Source organism: Centruroides vittatus, unplaced genomic scaffold (genome assembly GCF_030686945.1).
Source record: "Centruroides vittatus isolate TY-2023 unplaced genomic scaffold, ASM3068694v2 scaffold_1015, whole genome shotgun sequence".
Classification (NCBI taxonomy): domain Eukaryota; kingdom Metazoa; phylum Arthropoda; class Arachnida; order Scorpiones; family Buthidae; genus Centruroides; species Centruroides vittatus.
Window position 1 is genome coordinate 1,707,147 of NW_027122666.1, and position 21,667 is coordinate 1,728,813.

At 33.3% G+C, this 21,667-nt stretch overlaps 1 protein-coding gene and 1 long non-coding RNA gene across 3 annotated transcripts; both read left to right on the top strand.

The window, feature by feature from the left end:
* The first annotated feature begins 296 nt into the window (after positions 1-296).
* Positions 297-2,136, top strand: LOC136986222 (uncharacterized). The gene is made up of 4 exons (XR_010882443.1): positions 297-386; positions 637-1,381; positions 1,667-1,892; positions 1,966-2,136. It is a non-coding gene; the product is annotated as an uncharacterized lncRNA (long non-coding RNA).
* A 1,399-nt stretch (positions 2,137-3,535) lies between these two features.
* lost (methenyltetrahydrofolate synthase domain-containing protein lost) lies at positions 3,536-17,594 on the top strand. Of its 2 annotated transcripts, none has more exons than XM_067283933.1 (5): positions 3,536-3,904; positions 4,026-4,139; positions 5,075-5,188; positions 5,267-5,357; positions 17,237-17,594. In XM_067283933.1, the coding sequence occupies exons 1-5, from the start codon at positions 3,749-3,751 to the stop codon at positions 17,545-17,547; spliced, it is 786 nt and encodes a 261-aa protein (XP_067140034.1). In that variant the 5' UTR covers positions 3,536-3,748; the 3' UTR covers positions 17,548-17,594. The 2 variants fall into 2 exon arrangements, with proteins under 2 accessions (XP_067140034.1, XP_067140033.1); XM_067283932.1 differs by lacking the exon at positions 17,237-17,594 and adding an exon at positions 11,815-12,222 and having other exon boundaries at positions 3,544-3,904.
* The last annotated feature ends 4,073 nt before the right edge of the window (positions 17,595-21,667 follow it).

Below are 21,667 nucleotides of genomic sequence, written 5' to 3' on the forward strand. Positions count from 1 at the left end.
TCGGGCAATTTTCGGAGATGGTCAAGCCTCGAGACGTAAAATTTCAAAAGTTCGTCTTTCACCTCTCCACCTGCACTATGTAAATGCAGAAGATAATTTATTTATCAAATTCCAAACACAAGAAAATGGTTGAAGCAAAATTTAAAAAGAAAAAAAATTATAAATTAATTTTAAAAAAATAAAATTGATTTTTTTAATTCGAATTTTTACGTATTCGAACATTGTTGACGCGTCTTTTAACGTTTGTTCGAAATTCGTCACGCATGACGATTCGCAGTTCGATTGTGTTTCTTGTTGTGGTCGGATGTGCTTTTGTTGTGCTCTTCGATTGCGTTCTGTTTTTTGCGGTTTGAGGACTTTTGCAGAGAAGATTAAAGATTTTTCAGGTAAGTCTTAGTCCATATTGACTTTAGACGTAAGAATTTATTTAATATTACTTGAAGGATCGGTCCCAGAAGACATCTCGGCACATCGTTCGATGGTCGGCCGTTTGCGCTTCGGATTCGAATCTTTTAGATTTAAAAAGGCAGCTGCGGTCAGCATTTTGCTCTTCTCGGAAGAATTTAAGCATTAATTTAAGCTTCACCGGAACTAATTGTTTTCACCGGACTAATTGCAAATTTTCTTTTTTTACAGGATGACGACGTTGGTGCGGCTTTGGAGGAGGTTCCGGCGGAGGCAGACGGTGGCGCCGGAGGGAGGGGGTTCCTCGGACGACGCGGAACGAGTCTGTCGTTCCGTGCCGTTGGAGGAGCGGGGGCTCGACGAGCGAGAGGCAGCGGGTGAAGAAGACCTTCCCCAAGTGCGCGTGGCGTGGCATCCTCCCGGAGTCGGGATGATGCGACGCTACACCCTGGGTCCAGTGCACTTGGCCAAGGTCTTCGGGGGTCATCCGGCCACAGACCTTGCTGTGGCGGATGTAGAAAATGACAGCTCGTCCGAATTGACATTTTCTGGTTGGTCGCGTTCTGCCCATTCGTCCGCGACGGCGACGCCACCGCCTTGCCGAAGTCAGAATGGGGAGGAATCGGAGGAGAGAGCCGCCGAAGTTGATGGACCGTGCTGTCTGTGGTTTAGTTGCTGCGGACGGCTGCAGTTCCCTTGGCCTAGGCGGTGATCCTTTTCGATTTCCTCTTCTTCACCCGGACGCGACTTTCTTACCGGATTCGACACTTTACCCGGACTCGACACCTTTTCCCGGACGTGACCTTTCTTACCCGGTCGTGACCCATACGGACTTGTCTCCCGAACTTGACACTCGGTCGATGACAACGGATTTGACTCCCGATTGTGACCACCCGGACGTGACACGTTTACTCACCGGACGCGACATTCGGCCGACCTTTCTTCCCAAACAGCTGTTATGAGGATTAAGCTTCCGGTTAGACGGCTGGATGGCCGAGCGGTCAAGGTGGCAGCCTACCGCTCTGGGGGACCCGGGATCGAATCCGAACGGGTCGAATAATCCCCAGGAATTTTTCGGGGGGTGGTCCGTTCGGATATGTCGGGCCCCGTCCCTCACCACCCGGTCGCCCCATTGTGGGCCTGGCCGAACCCATAATGGGCCTACTAAAAAGAGGCCCTCTTAGTGCCCACAGGACGGAAAGAGTTAAAAAAAAAAAAACAAAAAAAAAGCTTCCGGTTAGGGTAGGTTAGATTAGGCGAGGCTAGGCCAGGTCAGGTTTTTCGCTCTTCTCATAACACTGTTCGGGAAGAAAGACTGTCTGATAAAGGTAATAATATTAACCTTAGGTAATAAATGAATGAACTTCTCGTTTTCTCACTGCCTTTGTGTTTTCTAGGAACATTTGGGAGGGAGAAAAATCTCCCTCCCCAACTTTACCACCAAGAGGACGAAGTGGACAAGTGCATATTTTCCGAAATCTCCGATGGTAAGAACTATTTCGTTTCATTTTTTAACACATCTTATTCTCGTATTGTAATTTACTGTTTTTCTGTTTATAGACATGCCGAAGATGTTCTTCGATTACACACACGCGCGCGCGCACGGACATAACATCACTGTACACGAAGATATACACCGTTTAACCTTTACTCGAATTCTCGCACTCACGCACTTATACTCCAAGCGCCTCGTTCTGTGTAATTCCACACAATGAAACAACCCGAACACTCGCTTCCCACAAATCCAACCCCTGGGTCCTCGTCCCGGGAAGTGGAAACGCCAATTTTAAAGATTAAAAGACTTTAAATTGGCGGCCGAAGGGGCTCTGGTAATTACACATCTTGCATGGATTAAACAGAATTTCACACATTAGCATGAATAATCGTTTTATAGAAGGACAGACTAACGGACGGACGACAGTGCGAAATTTTAGGTTTACAATTTTTTTAAATTGCAGCTTAATCTAAATAAACAAAGATGCGCACTAACGTTATTAATTTAACTATTCATATTTAAATAAATTATTATATACACATACGTATGTATTATATTTGTATATTAAATAAGACAAATTTCATTTTAATTTGTAACTTGTATTTCATGGCTGCGCATTAAATATAACTTTAAAGAAAGTCTCGTATTATCCGCGTGATTTGAATAGAATTAAAATAAATATAAATCTAATATTTGTATGGATTTTTTGTCGTTTCTCAACATAGTACGCTCTCATTCGTTGGCTTAGATTTTGAATTTACTGGCCATCCTCATTGACAGAGGCGGCCAAATATCTCTGGCACGCCGGCGGCTAACAGTCCAAAACCCGCCTGAATGTGACAAACACACTTTGTCAGATAATGCTAAAGATTTTTTGAAAATTCAAGATCATCCAAACTAGAGTACCTAGATATCAGAGTAGCGACATACTAGTCATCGTCGCCATGTTCTGTCGACTGTCATCACGTGGCCTATGGGTTTACATTAAGAAATGACGATTGTTTTTTTTTTAGTTTAATTTCAGTTACAGCCGAAAGTAGTGCTTTAGTTAAAGAACTACAATATTTAAGAATATTTAAGATCTCTTTATTTAAATAAAGAGATATAAAGAATCGAGCATTTCTCTTTCCAAAAACGTGAGCAAAGTAAACAGATAGGAAATAGATAATTATATTTAAAATATAGTATTTTCTTATTTTTTTAAATGACTTTCAGAGTCATTTTATAAAATTTAATCCTTTTTAAGCTTCCCATAATATTTTTATCAACAGTCATTTCGACTTTTTATTTTCACAGCATAATATATTATACACACAAGCGTCCATTTTGCTTTACGCGTAACGGACGTAAAAGCTGTTTTAGCTTTGCTGCAGCCACCCTTTGCAGCAAGCGTTTAGAAACAGTTCTCTACATTATGGCGCTTCATTAAGAAACGCTTTGCTGTGTAGCGATCGAGCAGCGCTGCATAAAGAAACGCGACCGTAAGAAAACGAAATAACTATAATGTTGCCAGATCCGACATTAAAAATAGCACAAACTTTAATAATTATTCTATTTCGTACATTTCAATTAAAATTCCCGACAGTTTAAAAATTTATTGAAATAAATAAGCTTAAAATTCTTTGTGTAGTATGATTTGCTATTTTCTTGTCTTGATACTAAAAATAATCGATTTTTGGATATCGATCAGCCCGAAGAGCACCTCTAAATTAAATTTCCGAATCCGCCCCTGATAAGCAAACTTTTTGTAACGTTTATATAGCACTTTAACTTCTTTTAAATTACAACTTAATTACATGTGTTTTTTTTACTGTTGTTGGCAACACTGATGATATTAACTCTGCTGTTATGGCGGAAGTGGTAACAGGCTCAGCAGACGACGATTCCGGTTTGATTAATACAGTTACTAAAGAATCAATTCGACAGAAAGTATGGACATATTTAGAACAGAACGATCTGGCTTGTTTTCCAAGGCCGGTGTATCACAGAATACCTAACTTTAAGGTAAAGTAGCTATTTTAGCAATTTATTTAAGAGATATTTTTTTTTATTATTAACGATTATGAAGTTCAATAATTTTTGTCATTCCTTTAAACTGTGATTAATGCTAAATTAATATTTTTAGGGTGCTAATGAAGCTGCTGCGAAGGTTGCCGAGTTGGAAGAATTCAAAAGGGCTCGTGTGGTTAAAGTAAATCCTGATAAACCACAGGAACATGTTCGTTTTCTTGTATTAGAAGTTAGTAATGTTTTCTTACTTTGCACAGGATAAAAATATTGGAGCTGGATTGGTTGGCTGAATCAAACATTGACTTTGCATTGAAACACATTTCCCTCCTGAGATAGCCAAATGGTATCTTGGATGGTTGCCAGGTGTAGTTAACTGTCTTTGGGCAGCAGGGACCCTAAAGGAATTGATAGAAATTGTAATAGGTTTCTTTGACCTATAAGCTCAGTGGATGTGCTGGGCAGGGCCCTTTTTTCTAGGTGAAGGTGTCCTGCTGACTGATATACAAGCTGGCCTCTCTCAGGTAGAACACTCAAAGTGCAGAACAGGTTGCACCAAAACTATAAGTTAAGGTAAGAGGCAGGGCTATGCAGTAGATTTTCTCAGTATGATGCAAGGCTTTGAAATGCTGCTTATGCTGCCCGCTTACGGTGCTGCCTGATGCGGCCACCTCTCTGTATCATAGCATGACACAGCCCTGGTAAGAGGGTTGGACTTGAGAGCAAGGAAGGCTTGATCTCCACTTGGACATATCGCCAGAGCCCGAGCATATAACTTGGTCTGACTTTGTAGTTCAGTCGCCTTAATACCACCATAAGTGACCAACTGCTTATGATTAAATTATGGTCTTTTAGTACTCCATAGTGCCGTTTTGGCAGAGCAGATGCATTTAACTTAGAGTTGTACATTATGAAAGCTGGGAACCCAGAAGGGTCATCCACCACAATAAGCATGGGCAGTTTAGTGTAGACAATTCCACTTCTCATTTTTTTGGGCTCCAATGTTGACTGGATTCTTTCCAGAGCCAAAGGCAACCTGGGCTCTGGTGCCAATACAATGTAAAGTCGATGTGGGATCAGATACCTGATCTGCCCCAAAATATTTAGAATAAACATTCAGCAAATAATTTATTGTTAGACTAAACGATATATATTTATCCCATTTAGGCTAATAAAACATTGCTTGTTCCTACTCCACGTCTCAGGTCGGGATTATTAAATAGAATAGTGCCGCCTCTTGGTTGTAACAAAAATGTGTTAAGGATATGCTCAACCTCAAGAGTATGTAAAGAAAAAAATGTTACTGTTTTAGAAGTGTATACAAGTATATTTAATATGTATTTGTATCTTTTTTTTCAGGGTGTGAAGGAATTTAGTGTTTCTATAGATTTACAATCTAAAATAAAAATTGATCTCATTATTACTGGATCTGTCGCTGTTTCTTTATCAGGTAAATAAAGGTAGAATTTAGTATTAATATAATTGATATTAGCATATTAGTTACTTAGATTAAATAAAAATACTTACTTATCAAAATCAATTTGATGGAAGATTTATGTTTGGACAGTATTTTGTTAAATCATATATAACTTAATCTGTATTTGGTTTCAGTTTTATTAAATACTTGTTACAATAATGTTTTTAAAAATAATCCTTTTATTTTAGATAGAGTTAGATAGCCTAATAAATAGGATTTAACAGTTTGGAGGGCTTATCATACCAAGGACTTCAGAAAAAGGACCAGATCTTTTACAAAATGTTAGTCTTTAATAATATTGAAGACTAATGTTTTTGTAAAAGATCTGATCCTTTTTTTCTGTCAGCCTTGGTGTGATAAGCCCTCCAAACTGTTAAATCTTATTTATTAGATTATCTAACTCTATCTAAATTAAAGTCATGGGCTAAAAGTGTCATTCATTATTAAAAATAATCCTGTTTGCATTTCTGATTCTTCAAAAATCAGAATGATGCATCAACTAGCAGAGCTTTCAGCTATCTTACCTTTTGACAGTGCTATCTGAGTGCTTATTGTGTTTTTCATTTTTGTCAATGCTTTCAATTTAAAAACATTGTTTGATTTTATAATTTGCTTTAATAATAGAATCTTTTTTCAAATTATTCTAGAGTCGGGTTTTTTTTTGAGAAGTATAATAGTTTTTTTTTTCAATGTACATTGGATGATTTGTTTCCAAATGAAACTTTTAAAATATTTGATACAAATTGTATAAAATGATAAGTGCTTGCTATTAACTTTCTTATAAAGAAGCCTATATTTTTAAAATTCTGAAGCATTCTTTTTTTCCTGCCAATCCTTTATCATGCAATTATTGTTTTTGGATTTGTTTTTCATGTATAAGTATAATATTATTAATAATCAAATTTGAATACTAAATGGACTGCTGCATTCAGCATGCTAAATGTTAATGAACAGTAGAACATATTTTATAATATACAATAACTGCTACAGAAATTAAAGTACTAATGTATGAATCTGTGACACACTGATATAAGTCAGTTTTTCTTTCCAAATTTGCACTCTTGTAAAAGTGTTCATTGAAATTATTAAAATTTTATTTTATTTGTGATTTATAATTGAAGTCTAGAATAAATATACATTTTTTTCTTCCAAGATGATGATGAAATTTGTGATACAAAATGTTCTCTTTTATTTTATATTCTCTTAAATGCAGCTATTAATATTAGTATTGTTAATAAAGTATGATCCCACCATTCACAGAATACTTGATACGATCATCAGTCAATGTTTACTAGAATAAAATGTTATTAATCATAAGTGCAACAAGACTGAAGTTCTCACACACTTTAATTATATGGGTTATATACATGATAGAGCATGTGTATGCCTGGCAGAAAAATTAAATAATTCAAAAAAATACTAATACAATTTAAATTAAATGCAGTTAATTAATTGTATTGTAATACTACCATATAAAATAGGTATCCTATAGGGCAGGGGTCACCAAACCACGGCCCGCGGGCCAGATCATCTGGCCTGCTGCCGCACTGTGCCACAAATGAGCTAAAATATAATTATTTATATGGAAATATCATAGATTGTCAATGAACTTACTATGTAGAAATAATTAAAATAAGTGTAAGTAAAAATATCAAAATTGGTCCAATCTGATATTTGCATTTGACAGTAATATAATTTTTAGGAAAATCAATGAAATGAAAAATTTGGTGACTGGAGCACTTTTTCTGTATCTGCAATGAAGTTTCTAAGAAAAGTGATTACAAGTTTGCTGCAGTGATTGTGTTTGTGTATTGGTAAATAAATATGTTGGTTTTTATTATTTTTTGTGTATTCAGTATACTGTATTGAATAAAATGGTTAAGCAGCTTGTTCTTGTCATTCTCTCAGTTACCTGGTCCACTGTGGAAAAAGTTTGGTGACCCCTGCTCTAGAGTTTCTCTTGGTTCCAGTTGTAGTTCTAGCAACAAATTAAAAATATTGGTAAACAGTGCATCAAGACATATTTATTATTGTATTTGTTAGAAAATGCATTTTGACTAAATAGCCCTCTTCAGTTGTAAGAAATAAAACACAACTTACATAAAGCTTCTATAGAAATATTATAATTTCAAATTTCTAGCATTTGCTATTCATTACACCAGTTTTAAATATTTTAGCTATGTTTGTTGCATATATATTTATAATAATATCCTAGCATTCCACTAGTTGCATGCCTGTATTTAAATTAATATTACTTAAATTTTTTATAATTTTGTAATGTTCTTTAATTCTTTGTTTTTACAATATTTTTTTCCTTACAAATTATTGAAATATCATTTCTATTAATAGAACTATCTCTTTGACAATGTTCATACCAAGAAGAATTATTATTTTTTAAGTACAGTATAAACTATATACTGTTCTTGTATGATTTTTTGTACTTGTTTACTTTTAAAGACTATTTGCCATGCCAGTGATATTTTCTGGAAATTACAGATTTTGGAGTCTGTCCATTTCATTGTCAAAGACAGTACTGAAAATTGGTTCAGTTTGTTTGAAGACTGCCATTTCATAAATTTAAATGTTACTGAGAGTAAATACAGCAAGTCTTCCCTTACCATTATATCCTTTAATGTCATTTCATTATAACTTTGTTGAAAAAAGATACAAGTTTATTTGTAATCATTTATAATTATTATTGTTGAATTTTCTTTATAAACAGTAAAATTCATTACTATGAGGTGGAAAATAAATGCTGGAGATTGCAAACATGTTCCAAATAGACCAAACTACAGCTTGCTTATGTCAATTAGGCTATGATAAAATTGGTTTCATTATCCATCATTTTGCTTAATGCTGCAGTTTCTAAGAATATATTGATGTTAAGCGAGGACTTGCTGTACTGATTTTTATAAATTGTCTTTACTGTTTGCAGTTACGACTTAGTCATCATCAAAAAGCAATGTGCTTAATGTGCTTACAGTAATGTTGCAGCTAACATTAAAGCCTCCAATGACTTTTTTCCATTTTATTATATGTATGTATGTATACACACATAATATATTATAGATAAATAGTTATGAAATACAATAACCTCCCAACTGAATGGAATGCAATATTATTTAACATTTTATTGTCTTGATATATTAATTTTGTTAATTTATATATTTATTTATTTATTACATCACAAATAGGAAATGCCAGTTGTCTATTGATCTCCACCCTCCATTTAACAAAATCCTGACAACAGTAGAAAGAAACATTTAAAAACTCATAAAATCTTGACAATTTTAAAGAGGATACATATAAGTGTGTAAAAATAACACTTCTAATAAGATACAAAAAACAAAGTGTAAAAACATTACATACACAAAAAAGACATATGAAAACATGTAAATATACTAAAAACATAAGACAGTTAAAACACTATAAACACGTTAAAAACATAAAAATGCAAAGACTCAGGCAAAAATAAATATATGACATATTTATTTTACATATTTTTATGTATATGTAATATACATAAAAATATGTAAAAAAAAACCTCATTTTAGCCTCAAAAAGTAAAATTATCATGAATTGAATAAAAGGCATTTACATGATAATTTATATTTAGGGAAAGTTACATAAAGTTGATTTTCTATCAGAATAATACTTTCAGATATGTGATTAAAAAAAAAAAAGATTATGAGATATTGATAAATGAAAATGAGGAACAGATAAACAAGTTGAATTACAGATGAATCTGCTTGGAACTCTCAGATGCAGCCAATGTGATGATAGGAGACTGTTTATATAAAAGTATACAATCAAAGCATTTAATTTGTTCTTGAAAATCAGAAGCCCAAATCTTACTCAGCAACATTTTGAATTCAAATTTGAGGTAAATTTCCAAATTTGTTTAAGAGCAAGCATATTTTATGTAATTCTTTAGAAACTTTGGTTGAAGTGAAAGTGCAGCCATAGACCACATTGTTATGCAATAGTTAATAAGAGACTGAATATTTGCAAAAAGTAATGAATATAGAATAAATTTTTGAGAAATCAACCTACAGAGTGCAAAAAAAATGCCTTGATGTATTGTAAGCAATTTCACTATTTTGTCTATTTGGCATTTAAAATTTTTTGGATTAAAGAGACTATTACTAGATCAACATATAATACAGCTACCATAGAAAATTTAATTTAAAATTCAGTTTATTATTGAAAATTGCTCACTGATCATTATATGAATTTACATATTGTAAAGTATAATTATTTATAATAATGGAGGAAGAGAAGGATTTCATATCAGTATAAAACATATAACAACAGTTTTATCTTTATTAATAGCTAGATTCACTTTTCCAAATACAGAGGCTATTAGTTTTAAATCTAATTGGAGTTGATTAGGATCACAATTAAACAATTTAATGTCATTTGCATAAGCCATGATATTTGAGTTAATATTACAAAAACTACCAATATAGGCTGAGAAAAAAGAGTCCACTCAAAATTGACTCCTGCCATATTCCACATAAAGGAGGAAAATCAAGGAATGAAAAATCACCTTTTTGAATATGACATGTACAGTTTGAGAAATAGTTATTTAACCATGAATGGATTGGTGTATCTATATCAATTTATATCAAATCTGTTACAGTGTGTGTTAATAAGGATGTTTGACATTATAGAATATACACTGCTAGCCATTAAAATTGCTACCCCACGAAGGTGGCACGCAACAAACGCAAAATTTGCATGAAATGTACAACCTGCTGGGATATGCAAATGATTAGCATTTCAATGCATTCTTGCAAACATGTAGAAGTAAAGCTACCTACAGTCTATATAAAAGGGAAGATTGTAAAGCTGGTTTCTCATGCAGAAATCACATTTGCACATTGGTTGCTTATGTAAAGGTTTCATTATGCCTGTGGAAAATATGTCTGTCTTCTTGGGCATTACTTGGGAGGGGCTGCTGAGATTCCATACGGCATTCTGTATGGCCCTCCTGGACCCATCAATTCCATATTCTCATGACAGTAATGGGATCATGATCAACACAAGCCGCAATAGTGTGGAATGATAAACCATAGTTCTTGTAGTCTGTGCTTCTACCATGATCAAATTCTGATATGTACTGGTAGGCATTTCTCCTTCTTGCAGGATAACTTTGTGTTACGTACTCTGAGTCAGAAACTTCATTTTGTTCAGAAGGTTGTTTTCAGAACAACATGGGCCTGCACAGACAGTGCAGTGATGTCTTCAGCACCACAGATTATCAGCATGGTGACCATTGCTGTGGCTTCCCTTGATGCTGCAGCAGAGACAGGCATGCCTGCAATGGTGCATTCAATGATGAATATGGATGCAGGAGTAGCATCATTTCATCTTTTCAGACAAAGCCCAGTTCTGTGTACAGTATTATGATGGCCATATCCCATATCCTTGTATGGAGGCACCAAAGATAACAATCATTGCCAGTTTGCATTCATCATTGTCTTGTGGACCCAGTGCCAAGGAGTGATGGCATGGGGTGCCAGTAGGTACACATTCTGGCCACCTCTTATCTGCATAGCCAGTAATTTGGACTGCCACCATTACATCTCTGATGTGTTAAGGCCCATCACTGTGTGCTATCTACGAGGCCTTCATCACATTACCTTTCAATAGGACAATGCACAACCGTGCATTGCCCATGCTGTTCTGCCCTTTCTGAATACAGAAAGTATTCAACTGTTGCCCTAGCCAGCACATTCTCCAGATCTGTCACCAATTGAGAATGTCTGGTCAGTGGTTGCCGAGAAATTGGCACACCACAACTCATGAGCCAGTACGATAGACGAACTCTGGCATAGAGCTGTAACCACATGGATGGCTGTACTCTGCCATTCAAACTCTGTTCGATTGGATGCCCAACTGGATTACAGCTGTTATTGCTGCCAGAGGCCATGCTCTGGGTACTGATTTCTGCATGCTCTGTACCTCAATTACCTGTCAATTTAAATGTGTGTTCCTTCCATTATACTGTATGTGTACAATAAATATAATTCTGCTATTTGTTTTTCTTCCTGGTGTAGCATTTTTAATAGCCAGCAATGTAGTGCTTCATATTGGATCTTCCAGAGCAATTCTTTTCTGATTATCAAAGTTTTTATTGAATATAAGTTAAATATAATTGATAAAATTTCCTTAAACTTAAAAGCAGATTTCAGATAGAAAAACATATTGAAAACTTATATTAGTGTAGTGAATTAAGCTACATTTATTCAAAAAAACAATACAGAAGTGAAAAGCATGTTTTAAGTTTTGAGAATATAAACTAATAAAATTATAGTGTCAGTATTATAAGTGTGTAACTAGATTGATAATTTTTATTTGTTAATACTACAAGATCTTTTATTATTGAATATTTATCAGTGTTATTTATATTTTAATAAACTTACAGGAGAGAGGATTGGTAAAGGTGAAGGATATGCAGATATGGAATATGTTATGATGAGAACAATGGGTGCTATTGATGAAAATACTGTTGTTGTAACAACTGTCCATGATTGTCAGGTATTTGATAGTTTGCCCTCTCAATTATTTAAGGAACACGATCTTCCTGTAGATATCATCATAACACCCAGAAAAATTATAAGATGTCAACCACGATTACCAAAACCAAAATGCATCAATTGGTCATTAATTACTAAGGAGAAGTATCAAGAAATACCAATTCTTCAAAAACTCCAAAGTTTGCAGAAAGAGCAAAATCCCTAATAAGAGCCATGTACATGTATTATGTGTTGTAAAATAACATTTTATACACAAATTAATTGTAATATAAATTAAAATTAATATCTGAAAATAATTCATAGTTTATATTTTACTGATTGAAATTGGCATTAACAATCAATTCTTAACAAGCAATTATTTATTGTGACATCATCACGATGCCCAGCTGCAATTTTTTAAATAATCATATTCTTAATTTATTCAATTTAAAACAGGTTCTCCATCACAAATTTGTAGTGTCTTGTCCCTGTACATCATACTTTTCCTGATGATAACAGAGTCGTGCCAGTCATCTATGTAACTCCATTTAGGGGAAAATTTCTGAATTGAATTTACATGACTTCCAGTTTAGACCAGAAGTTCATATATAGTTAATTGGGACTTCCTGTCCATAACTTTCCCTATCTGGTCATCTATTTAATACTGTTCTTAAGGTTAAGGAAGGACAGACAACAGATGGATGAATTTACAGGTCTACAACTTTTTCAAATTGCAGCCCAATTAATATATCACTTTTATAATAATCAAATCTGAATACAATAAAATTCAAAAGTTTTTACAGAATTAATATTCTGACAATTAATGCTTTGTTAACATATAACAATGCAAGATTTTGCAGAAGTATGGTTATTGCTTTTCAATAAATCACTTTTACTGTATTTAGTCAAAATACAATAATCAATATTGACATGTTAGAAATTTTCTAATATTTAAAATTGTGATATTTTTAATGCAGTGGTATGCTAAAATGCATGTATTGATAACTGGTTCTAGCACCTCGTTCATCATACCATGTTTTATCATGCATTAAAACATATATTTTTGGTTTTTGTATTTTTCCTATTTAAATGGTTGTCAGATGGTAACGTTGCTGTAGTCTGTGGACTTGGAACAGATTATATCTAAATATAAGTGTAAAAATAATATAAAATTAATTTTTTTTACTTTTATACAGTACACATGGTTTCCATCTGTTCTGTGATATTACATGAACTGCTTAATATAGAGATTCTCTTAGTAATGTGTACAGTTCTTATTTCTTTCTTGTTTTTAAAATTGTTCTGATCATTAATTTAGCATTACCATATTCAGCACTCAGATCATCTACATTTTTTCCACTTTCTTGCTTGAAAATTATTTGTTTCTTAATGTCTAAACTTTCACTCTATTTTGCTGCCTCATGGATAAAATTATTCTGCTATATGCATAATAATTTTAAAATATATTTTTATTGCTAAAACACGAATACACAAACTATAATAAAGACAATGACTAATGCTGTAATCAAAGTAGGAAAACCTCAACATGTCATGTGCATGCACATTCTATATTGATCACATTCATTGTAGCATCATTCATTCTTGCACACCCCTAAGTATTCTGATAAATTTATTCACCATTCATAAAAACTATCAGTTCAAGTTTAAACTTTGACGAAATATATACAACTGACATGATGCACTAAAAATACAATAAATCAAGTATTTCATTTGTCCACAAAATTTCATAAAAATTCAAACATTGATATCTTAATTTTATATTATGGCTACTTTATAATTATGTTCATTAAAAAATTTCCTTTTCATAAAATTGAAAATACTGACGATTTTGTTTTGAGACTGAAATGGTCTTTTGGATCCATTTGATTCTTATCACCTCTAACATACTAAGAGCCAATTACAGAAGCTAGATCTAAGTAAGAATGGTTTAGACTACTCTGCCATCTAATTCTAGACTTTATCCAAGTAGTTGGCTATTTTTCATGACAAAAAAAAAGCATAGGTATAGACAAATATAAATCATGACTCAGTTCAACCTTTTTTTCTGTAATTAATCTTAAGAAAGGCAACTGTGAAGAGAGATGATTAGCTGCTAGTAAGAATCATACTATTTTGAAGATTTTGTGAAATGCAAAGTAAATAAAATTTTCCATTGAACGAAGAATTCACGGCAGATACAACCAGAATAAAATAATTTTTCAATTTATATGCAAATGTTATTGTGGCAGCTCAGAGTAACTTATATAAAGGTGCAGTTTCTAGTTAAGCAGCTGGAGGGCACTTTAGGAAATTTCCACTTTCATCAGAAACATTTCTACATCTCAGTTACTCAGCATTGTTGTTTGACTCTTTGTATACATTGTCTTTTACAAATAAAAATGTTTAGTGAGAAATAATGCAGAATTGTCACTGAGACTATAAAATATCAGAGGCAACCACTTAAGAAAATTTGATATGCAATTACCTATATGGCAAACAACAACAATAGAATGTATGCATTCACTATTAATAATAAATCTGTCAGAATAGTGGATTTTGTGGAAAACTGCATTTTTAATTTTTCCGACAACCAGTTTCAAATAGATTTTTGTATGTCACAATCTTTATTTGAGATACAGTACAGTATGTAGTATGCATATAATTTGGTGGAAGCCATCTTAACTTCTGTCTTCAGTGCTTGTAAATCTTTCTGCACTAGCACTACGGCAGCTAACTTAAAGCAGTTTAACTGTCTTTTAACAAAGTGGCTTTACTAGGAAATGCATCAAAATCTTGAAAATCAATTTTACTATTAACAATTGGATGTCAGTCATACCTTAAAGATTTAAATTTTATTTGCAAAAATTATTCAAGTTATTTTTAAATTAAAAAACAATAATAATTGTTTTAACAAGTTGATATGAAGTTATGTAATGAATTTTATCATAATTATTGATATGGATATAGATGATTATAATTTCGTTCCTTGAATAATTTACTAAAGTAGCTTCTTAAATTTTATAAAACAAACTTTACTTTAAAAAAAGATCATTGTTAATCTGCAATCTTTCATCATTATCATCATTTTCTAGAAATAATGCAATTGAAAATTTTCATTTCTGAAAAACTAGTTTTCAATGTAAAAAGAATAAAACTGATTCAATATTAAATTTTGTGAAGATGATTATGAATTTTGACTCATACAAATTTGAAATATTTTGAAATGTACTTAGAGCTTTTTAAAAAATTTATGGATGATGAAAATAATATGAAAATTTACATTTGCTAAGAATAATATGGGAAAGTTGTAAAGATTATAAAATTTCAGAATACTAAAAAAATCATTATATATATTTTACAGATTTAGCATATTTTGAGTAGGTTGAGGAATTTTTTAAATAATTTGAATTTGTCATGTGGTCTGGTCTAAAATTTATCTTCTGCTCAGACTCAGCTTCTTAATGAATACAGTAGAAACATACAATACACCTTATCATCTAAAATTTATCATAATAAAATAGATATATAAAATAAAACTTTTCAATCATGTTTTCAATAATATCTTCTAAAATTTTAAATAAAAGTTATTGTGATAGATTTATCTTCCTAGCTAAACATATGGCTTGGAAGGGTCAACACCAAAAACAAATAGCATAAGGTCCATGATATTGGCCTTATTCTTCCAAGCCATAGATTTATGATTAAATCTTTAAGATTTGTTCAAAATAAAGAGTATTGGTTTTGAAAATATTTTTTAATTTAAAAAAGTAGAAAAATTACATAAACAGTTGTATTTCACAATAAAAAATCATCAACAAGCTATACTAACTTGATTCATTGTTGATTATCTGAGTAACAAGAAAACATGGAAATGAGAATTATTTTGTATGCTTTCATCATTACTCTCTGAAAATATTCATTCATAAACAATCTTAGAAGTTCATGAAACTCATTTTCTAATACTGTAGAAATAATTTAATTTCAAAATCATCCAGCAAAGAGTAATGAAGTAAAGCAACTCAAATATCCAAAAAATAATTTTATAATGGAAAGCAATTTTATCATTAACCTTAATTTTAAAAAATATATCTTTTACGAAGTACAGTACTTCTGGGTAAGTATTGACCTATTTTCCCCTGAATGTCTTTCCATCTTTTAAAATAGAATATTATTTTTTATTATTCTAAAGCACAGAATACTTTTGCTAATCTAGCCATTCCTTGCACAGAGGGTTGTTCCTGATTAAAGTGTGTGTATAGGCCTAAAGTAGGCTGACCATAACATTTACAATCCAACCAGAGACACATTTCAGAATCAGTAAAAATGAGGTGTAAAACTGATTAAACTTCAGTTACTTTTTAAAATTTATTTCATTATTAATCTATGAATTGGTGATATTATATTGGAGTGTTATTCAAATTGCTATATTCAAAGATTGATTCTACAATGAAATATTAAAAACATGCAAAACTGGGGACTGTTCCCTTCATTGTATTTCATTGTATTTTAAATTTCAATAATTTAATGAAGTACTGTAATTATGATGATATATGTATGATAATAAGTCAAAAACCTTTTGGTTCAAAATCACAGCTGGTAACTGAAACAAATGACAAATATTACACGTGCATGAGCATCTCATGAAAAATCCAACATATTGGATCTGAGAGCCATAGAAGGGAGTCCCTATTTTCCATAAGAGTGATGTAGAGTGACATTGAATTGAAACTCACGCATGGTCAAAGCTATGACACTTGTAGAAAATTAGTTTGATATACATTAATCCCTCCATTATGTGAATTCACTTTAACATGATATTTAAAATTTAAAAATTTGTTGATTTAAACTTTACAGAAATAAGTGATAGTTACAACAAAAAGTGTTTGTGGTTTTTATGTAACATTGTATATACATGTATGTTTTAAAAAACTTTTATTTTACTTTTTAGAAAAGTTTTAACTACCATATTTAAGAATATAGAACAGATTCCTATTTACAGACTTTCAAAGCTCCATTTATGTGCTGTTTTTGGAGAATCAATTACATTAAAATGTTCTTTAAAGACGATGTTGCCCTTTGATGCCAATTCTATTTTGGAGATTGGCAGGAAAATAATACAGCAGATTGAAATACTATACACAGAAATGGAACCCAGATAAAAACAGTATATGAATTGACTAACATTTTCATGCAAATGAAAGCGTGTAGGTGATCACAATGGATGTTATATTGGATAATTGAGGGTCGAATTAATGAGAGTCTACTATATTCAAATGATTACTTTTAGATGCTTACAAATGATTGGATTTTACATTAGAATATCTATTTCAGGATTTAGAATTGGCAAAGGCGAAGGATATGCAGATATAGGATATGCTATGATGAGGATAATAGGCATAGTTGATGAAAATACTCCTGTTGTAACGACTGTCCACGATTGTCAAGTATTGGATGATTTACCTCAAGAGCTCTTTAACGAATACGATCTTCCAGTAGACATCATTATTACTCCCACAAAAATTATAAGATGTCAACCAATTTTACCGAAACCAAAAGATATTAACTGGTCAATGATAACGAAGGAAAAATTTCAGGAAATTCCAATTCTTAAAACATTAAAGAACTACCAGAAAAATTTGTAAATCATCTTTACATTATATGGTAATGGGCATTAAGTAATGAAATTCGTATAATTGGATTTTATGAACAAACTATACATACATCTAGGGTAAAACATATTTCTTGTTTTTGTATAGTAATAATTTACAAGGGAATCGTGTTTTAAAAGGTAAAGTTCTCTGTAGAATTCCACACCTGTTTTTTTTTTACCTTCCCCACCCTGTTATATATAACAAAGAAAGTATAATGGTCGGCCAAAAAATGACCCACCCCAAGATTTTTACATTTTTAGACTCGGAACCGAAACGTCGAGAAATGCAAAAAAAAATTCCAAAAAAACGGGGTATTTTTCTGTGTATATGGATGTTAGTGTGTTTGGGACAAGAGTTTCGTTCACCTTCTTTGAAACTTCTGTGCTTTTTGCCGAAAATTTTGAAATTTTGCAGGACGATTTGTGTATTAGGGCAGGGATTGATGATAAATTTTGGTGGTTAAAGGTCGAGGGGGTGGGGAGATTAAAGGGGGTCGTGTGTCATATCTCGAGTAGAATCGGACTTAATGACAATTTTACTCGTTATTAGCATTTACAAAGTTTTATAAAAACCAGTGGCGTGCCGTGACATTTGATGATAGGGAAGCTGTGTTTCTGTAAGAAGCCAACTTCCAGGGGCAATCAGTTAATTGCGCGTCAGTAATGGTCTAGGGTCCATTCGTACATGGGTGGAGGCTGTAGAGACAAAGACGACAAGTATCTGACAAAAACCGTTTATTTTAACATAAAATAAACATACACTATGTACAAAATAGTTTGCTTTAGGACAATCAGCCGTTCGGACGTCCTGAGCGTCGATGTGGTTCTTCGATGGTCGATCGAAGGTGACCCCGGGACAGTGGCGTTGACAAGTCTGTAAGGCACGGGGAGACTTTGTCCGTTGGAGTCGGGGACACGGTCTAAGTCCGAAGTTGCACGGGTTACAGGTTGGCACAATAGACGAGAAATTGTTTTTTTTTTTTTTTTTTTTTTTTTTTTTTTTTTTTGCGCGTTGATACACGGCGTTTTGGTTATTCGGAACGTTAACCGAGTGCCAGGTGTCCTCGATTGTCGGAGATTATATCAATCTCCGTTCTTTCTTTCGTCCATTTTGATTGGTCATTCTTCCTCAATCACGCTTCCCGAGTGGTTGATCCCTCGTTATTAAACGTAACGAGACTCTTACCTGGAGAATGAGAAAAGTCAAAATCGAAGATGAATTCGATCTTCCACCGATCATAGGACGACTTCCTTTCGCGATTTATGGTTTCTGCCTGGCAGTTTGATATAAACAATGGGTGTCCGACTACAAGCGACTTTTACCTATGTTTTTTTAAACTAATAAATTTTTCTCTAAATTAACTGTTTTTCGCGTCTTTCGTGACGAGTCAGACTTGCCCGGTACCTCACATTTCCATAAAAGTTTTAAACAAATACTGAAAATAACAAAGATAAACAATTTATGTATTTTAGTTCTAAAATACAAATAATACACACACAATACAAATTGACATGATACAAACAATGATAGAACAACTTGTTTTTTTAATTTTTTATAAACTAACTCTATTCGGCGATTTTTTCCGCAAAGTCGTTAATCACTTTATCATAAAAGTCGCTGGTCGTCGACTCCATCAACGTATTTGAAAGCATTTTTTCTATCGAAAGCAACGCTAGCGACAATTTTTCCTCCGACCGAGTGTTCCTGGCCAATGTATGAATTTGCTTCGTGGTCGAAAAACCGCGCTCAACAGATGCACTGGTAGATGGTACCGTAAAAATTAATGATATTAAATCATATAATTCTTTTAGTACGTCTTTGTTTGGATCAACATTAATTATAATGTGTTTTATGTTTAAGAGTTACTTGTCAATATAATCCGGATACGAATATAAATACTGCGATTCACTACGTAATTTAGATAAATCAAAAAATTTCCCATAAAATTTATTTAATTTAAAGAATTAAAATACGCTTGGAAAAATTGTTAATAATTTTAATATTACGAAAAACATCTAAAAGTGATAAAAATTATAAAGATTTTATGTCTGAAAATCTGTCAATATAATTATAATTTTCTTTTAATTATACTGTAATTAAATATAACTTTGCAAAAAAACGTACATAAAAATAACATCGAATACTCTTTACTTTTTAAATCTTAAACAATTCACTCAGTCAGAGAGCTCCCTACCCAGTGGCTAAGGGATAGAATCGTTGGAAGCGTTACACGTGTGTAGTTTCCACCAGCTAAACCGGCTTAGGTTGGTGCTCTGTAAAGCGCATGCGCCAATGCCCTCCGGCTGCTTTACACCATTCAGTTATTCTTGCTGTGGAAGCTGTCTCGTAAGCGCTTCCATTCCGCCACTGATATTCGAATGTACAATAGCAATCTTATCGTTTTTTCACATGTAGTAAACAAATCTGTAATAAGATACATAATGCGGTTATAATAAAATATTAATTTTAATTTATTCAAAGTACGTTAAAATATGAAAATTTATATTTTATAAAATACAAGGGAAGGGCATTGGAAGGTGGATGCGGCGCTTCCACCGCTTCCAATGACGGCACGCCACTGATAAAAACCATCCCTATCCTCAAAATTAAGCTTTGCCATTTTTATAATAATAATAATAATAACTCTCCCGTGGTCACCACCTGGGCGTGGTGGGAGAGCCCAGTAATTTTACTGATCCATAGGGCAATGCAGGCTGGAGCACAAGCTCCTGGTAGGGACACCCATGCCAGTAAGGCCTATGGGGAAAAATGAAGCTAAGAGTGACCACACCCACATTCTGTGGAGATATTTATTATGGTGATAACTAGATCAAAGTGTGATACCGGCTCGGACGTCGCCCGGGTTAACAAGGTCCGCGTTCGTGGGTTAGGCAGAGGCTCACGTTCGAAAAATAGGCCACAGTCTCCCCTGGTTACCGGTGGCGAAAGCAGCACCGGCACAAGCATGGCTACTGCAATGCCCTCAACAGATGTGAGGAACCAACCCAGCCTTGGTGTTTCTGTGGCAATGCATCCACAGACCACAAAGGCTGGAAAACCACGCCAACGGATGAAATGGACAGTAGAAATGAACGAGTTTATCATCCGTACTTATTACACGATCACAAAACTGGAAACAAACATGACAGCATACAGACAACAACTACACCATAAATTCACACAACAATATCCTCACCTCACTGTCACCGAACAAAGGGTTGTTGATCAAAAAAGAACAATTATACACAACAACCTTATTCCACAAACAACACTTGAACTTATCAAACAACAGGTTGCTGATCAAATACATCAACAGACAGAAACATCTAACATTAATGAAGATTATGTAACCTGTCAGGATAATCCAGCAACAAGCATTGATAATAACACACATACAACAATTACCACTAATGATACTACAGACACTTCCTCGTCCATCACTGATAACATAGACATGGATTTATTAAATAATTTAAAAACCAATGGGATCGGTAAAATATTCAATTTTAAAAAACTTTAAGTTAAAACCAAGTAGAAAAACTACTCTTTAAAATCCGACTTCGAGTGAGTTAAAAACAAATAAACGGAAACGAAAAGATGTTATACTTTTTTCATAACTTTATTGGTACTATTCCCCAAATGCATTTCGCCAAGCCTCATCAGTGGGTAAGTAGGTTCCGACAATCTCCGTTCCTTTTATGCTGGGTGATGTTTTCCCAGCATGCATCTATAAGATTAAAAAGAGAAGAATCGCCGTGGTATCTACACTATAAAAATAATTTATGTAATATCGATAGAAATAATATAAAAATATTGTATAAAGAAGAAAATTGTATAAAACGTAGAATAATAGAACATTTTTGTATAAAAGAATATGCAAATTTGATCAACCTGAATGACGGTATGCAGATAGATGCATGCTGGGAAAACATCACCCAGCATAAAAGGAACGGAGATTGTCGGAACCTACTTACCCACTGATGAGGCTTGGCGAAATGCATTTGGGGAATAGTACCAATAAAGTTATGAAAAAAGTATAACATCTTTTCGTTTCCGTTTATTTGTTTTTAACTCACTTGAAGTCGGATTTTAAAGAGTAGTTTTTCTACTT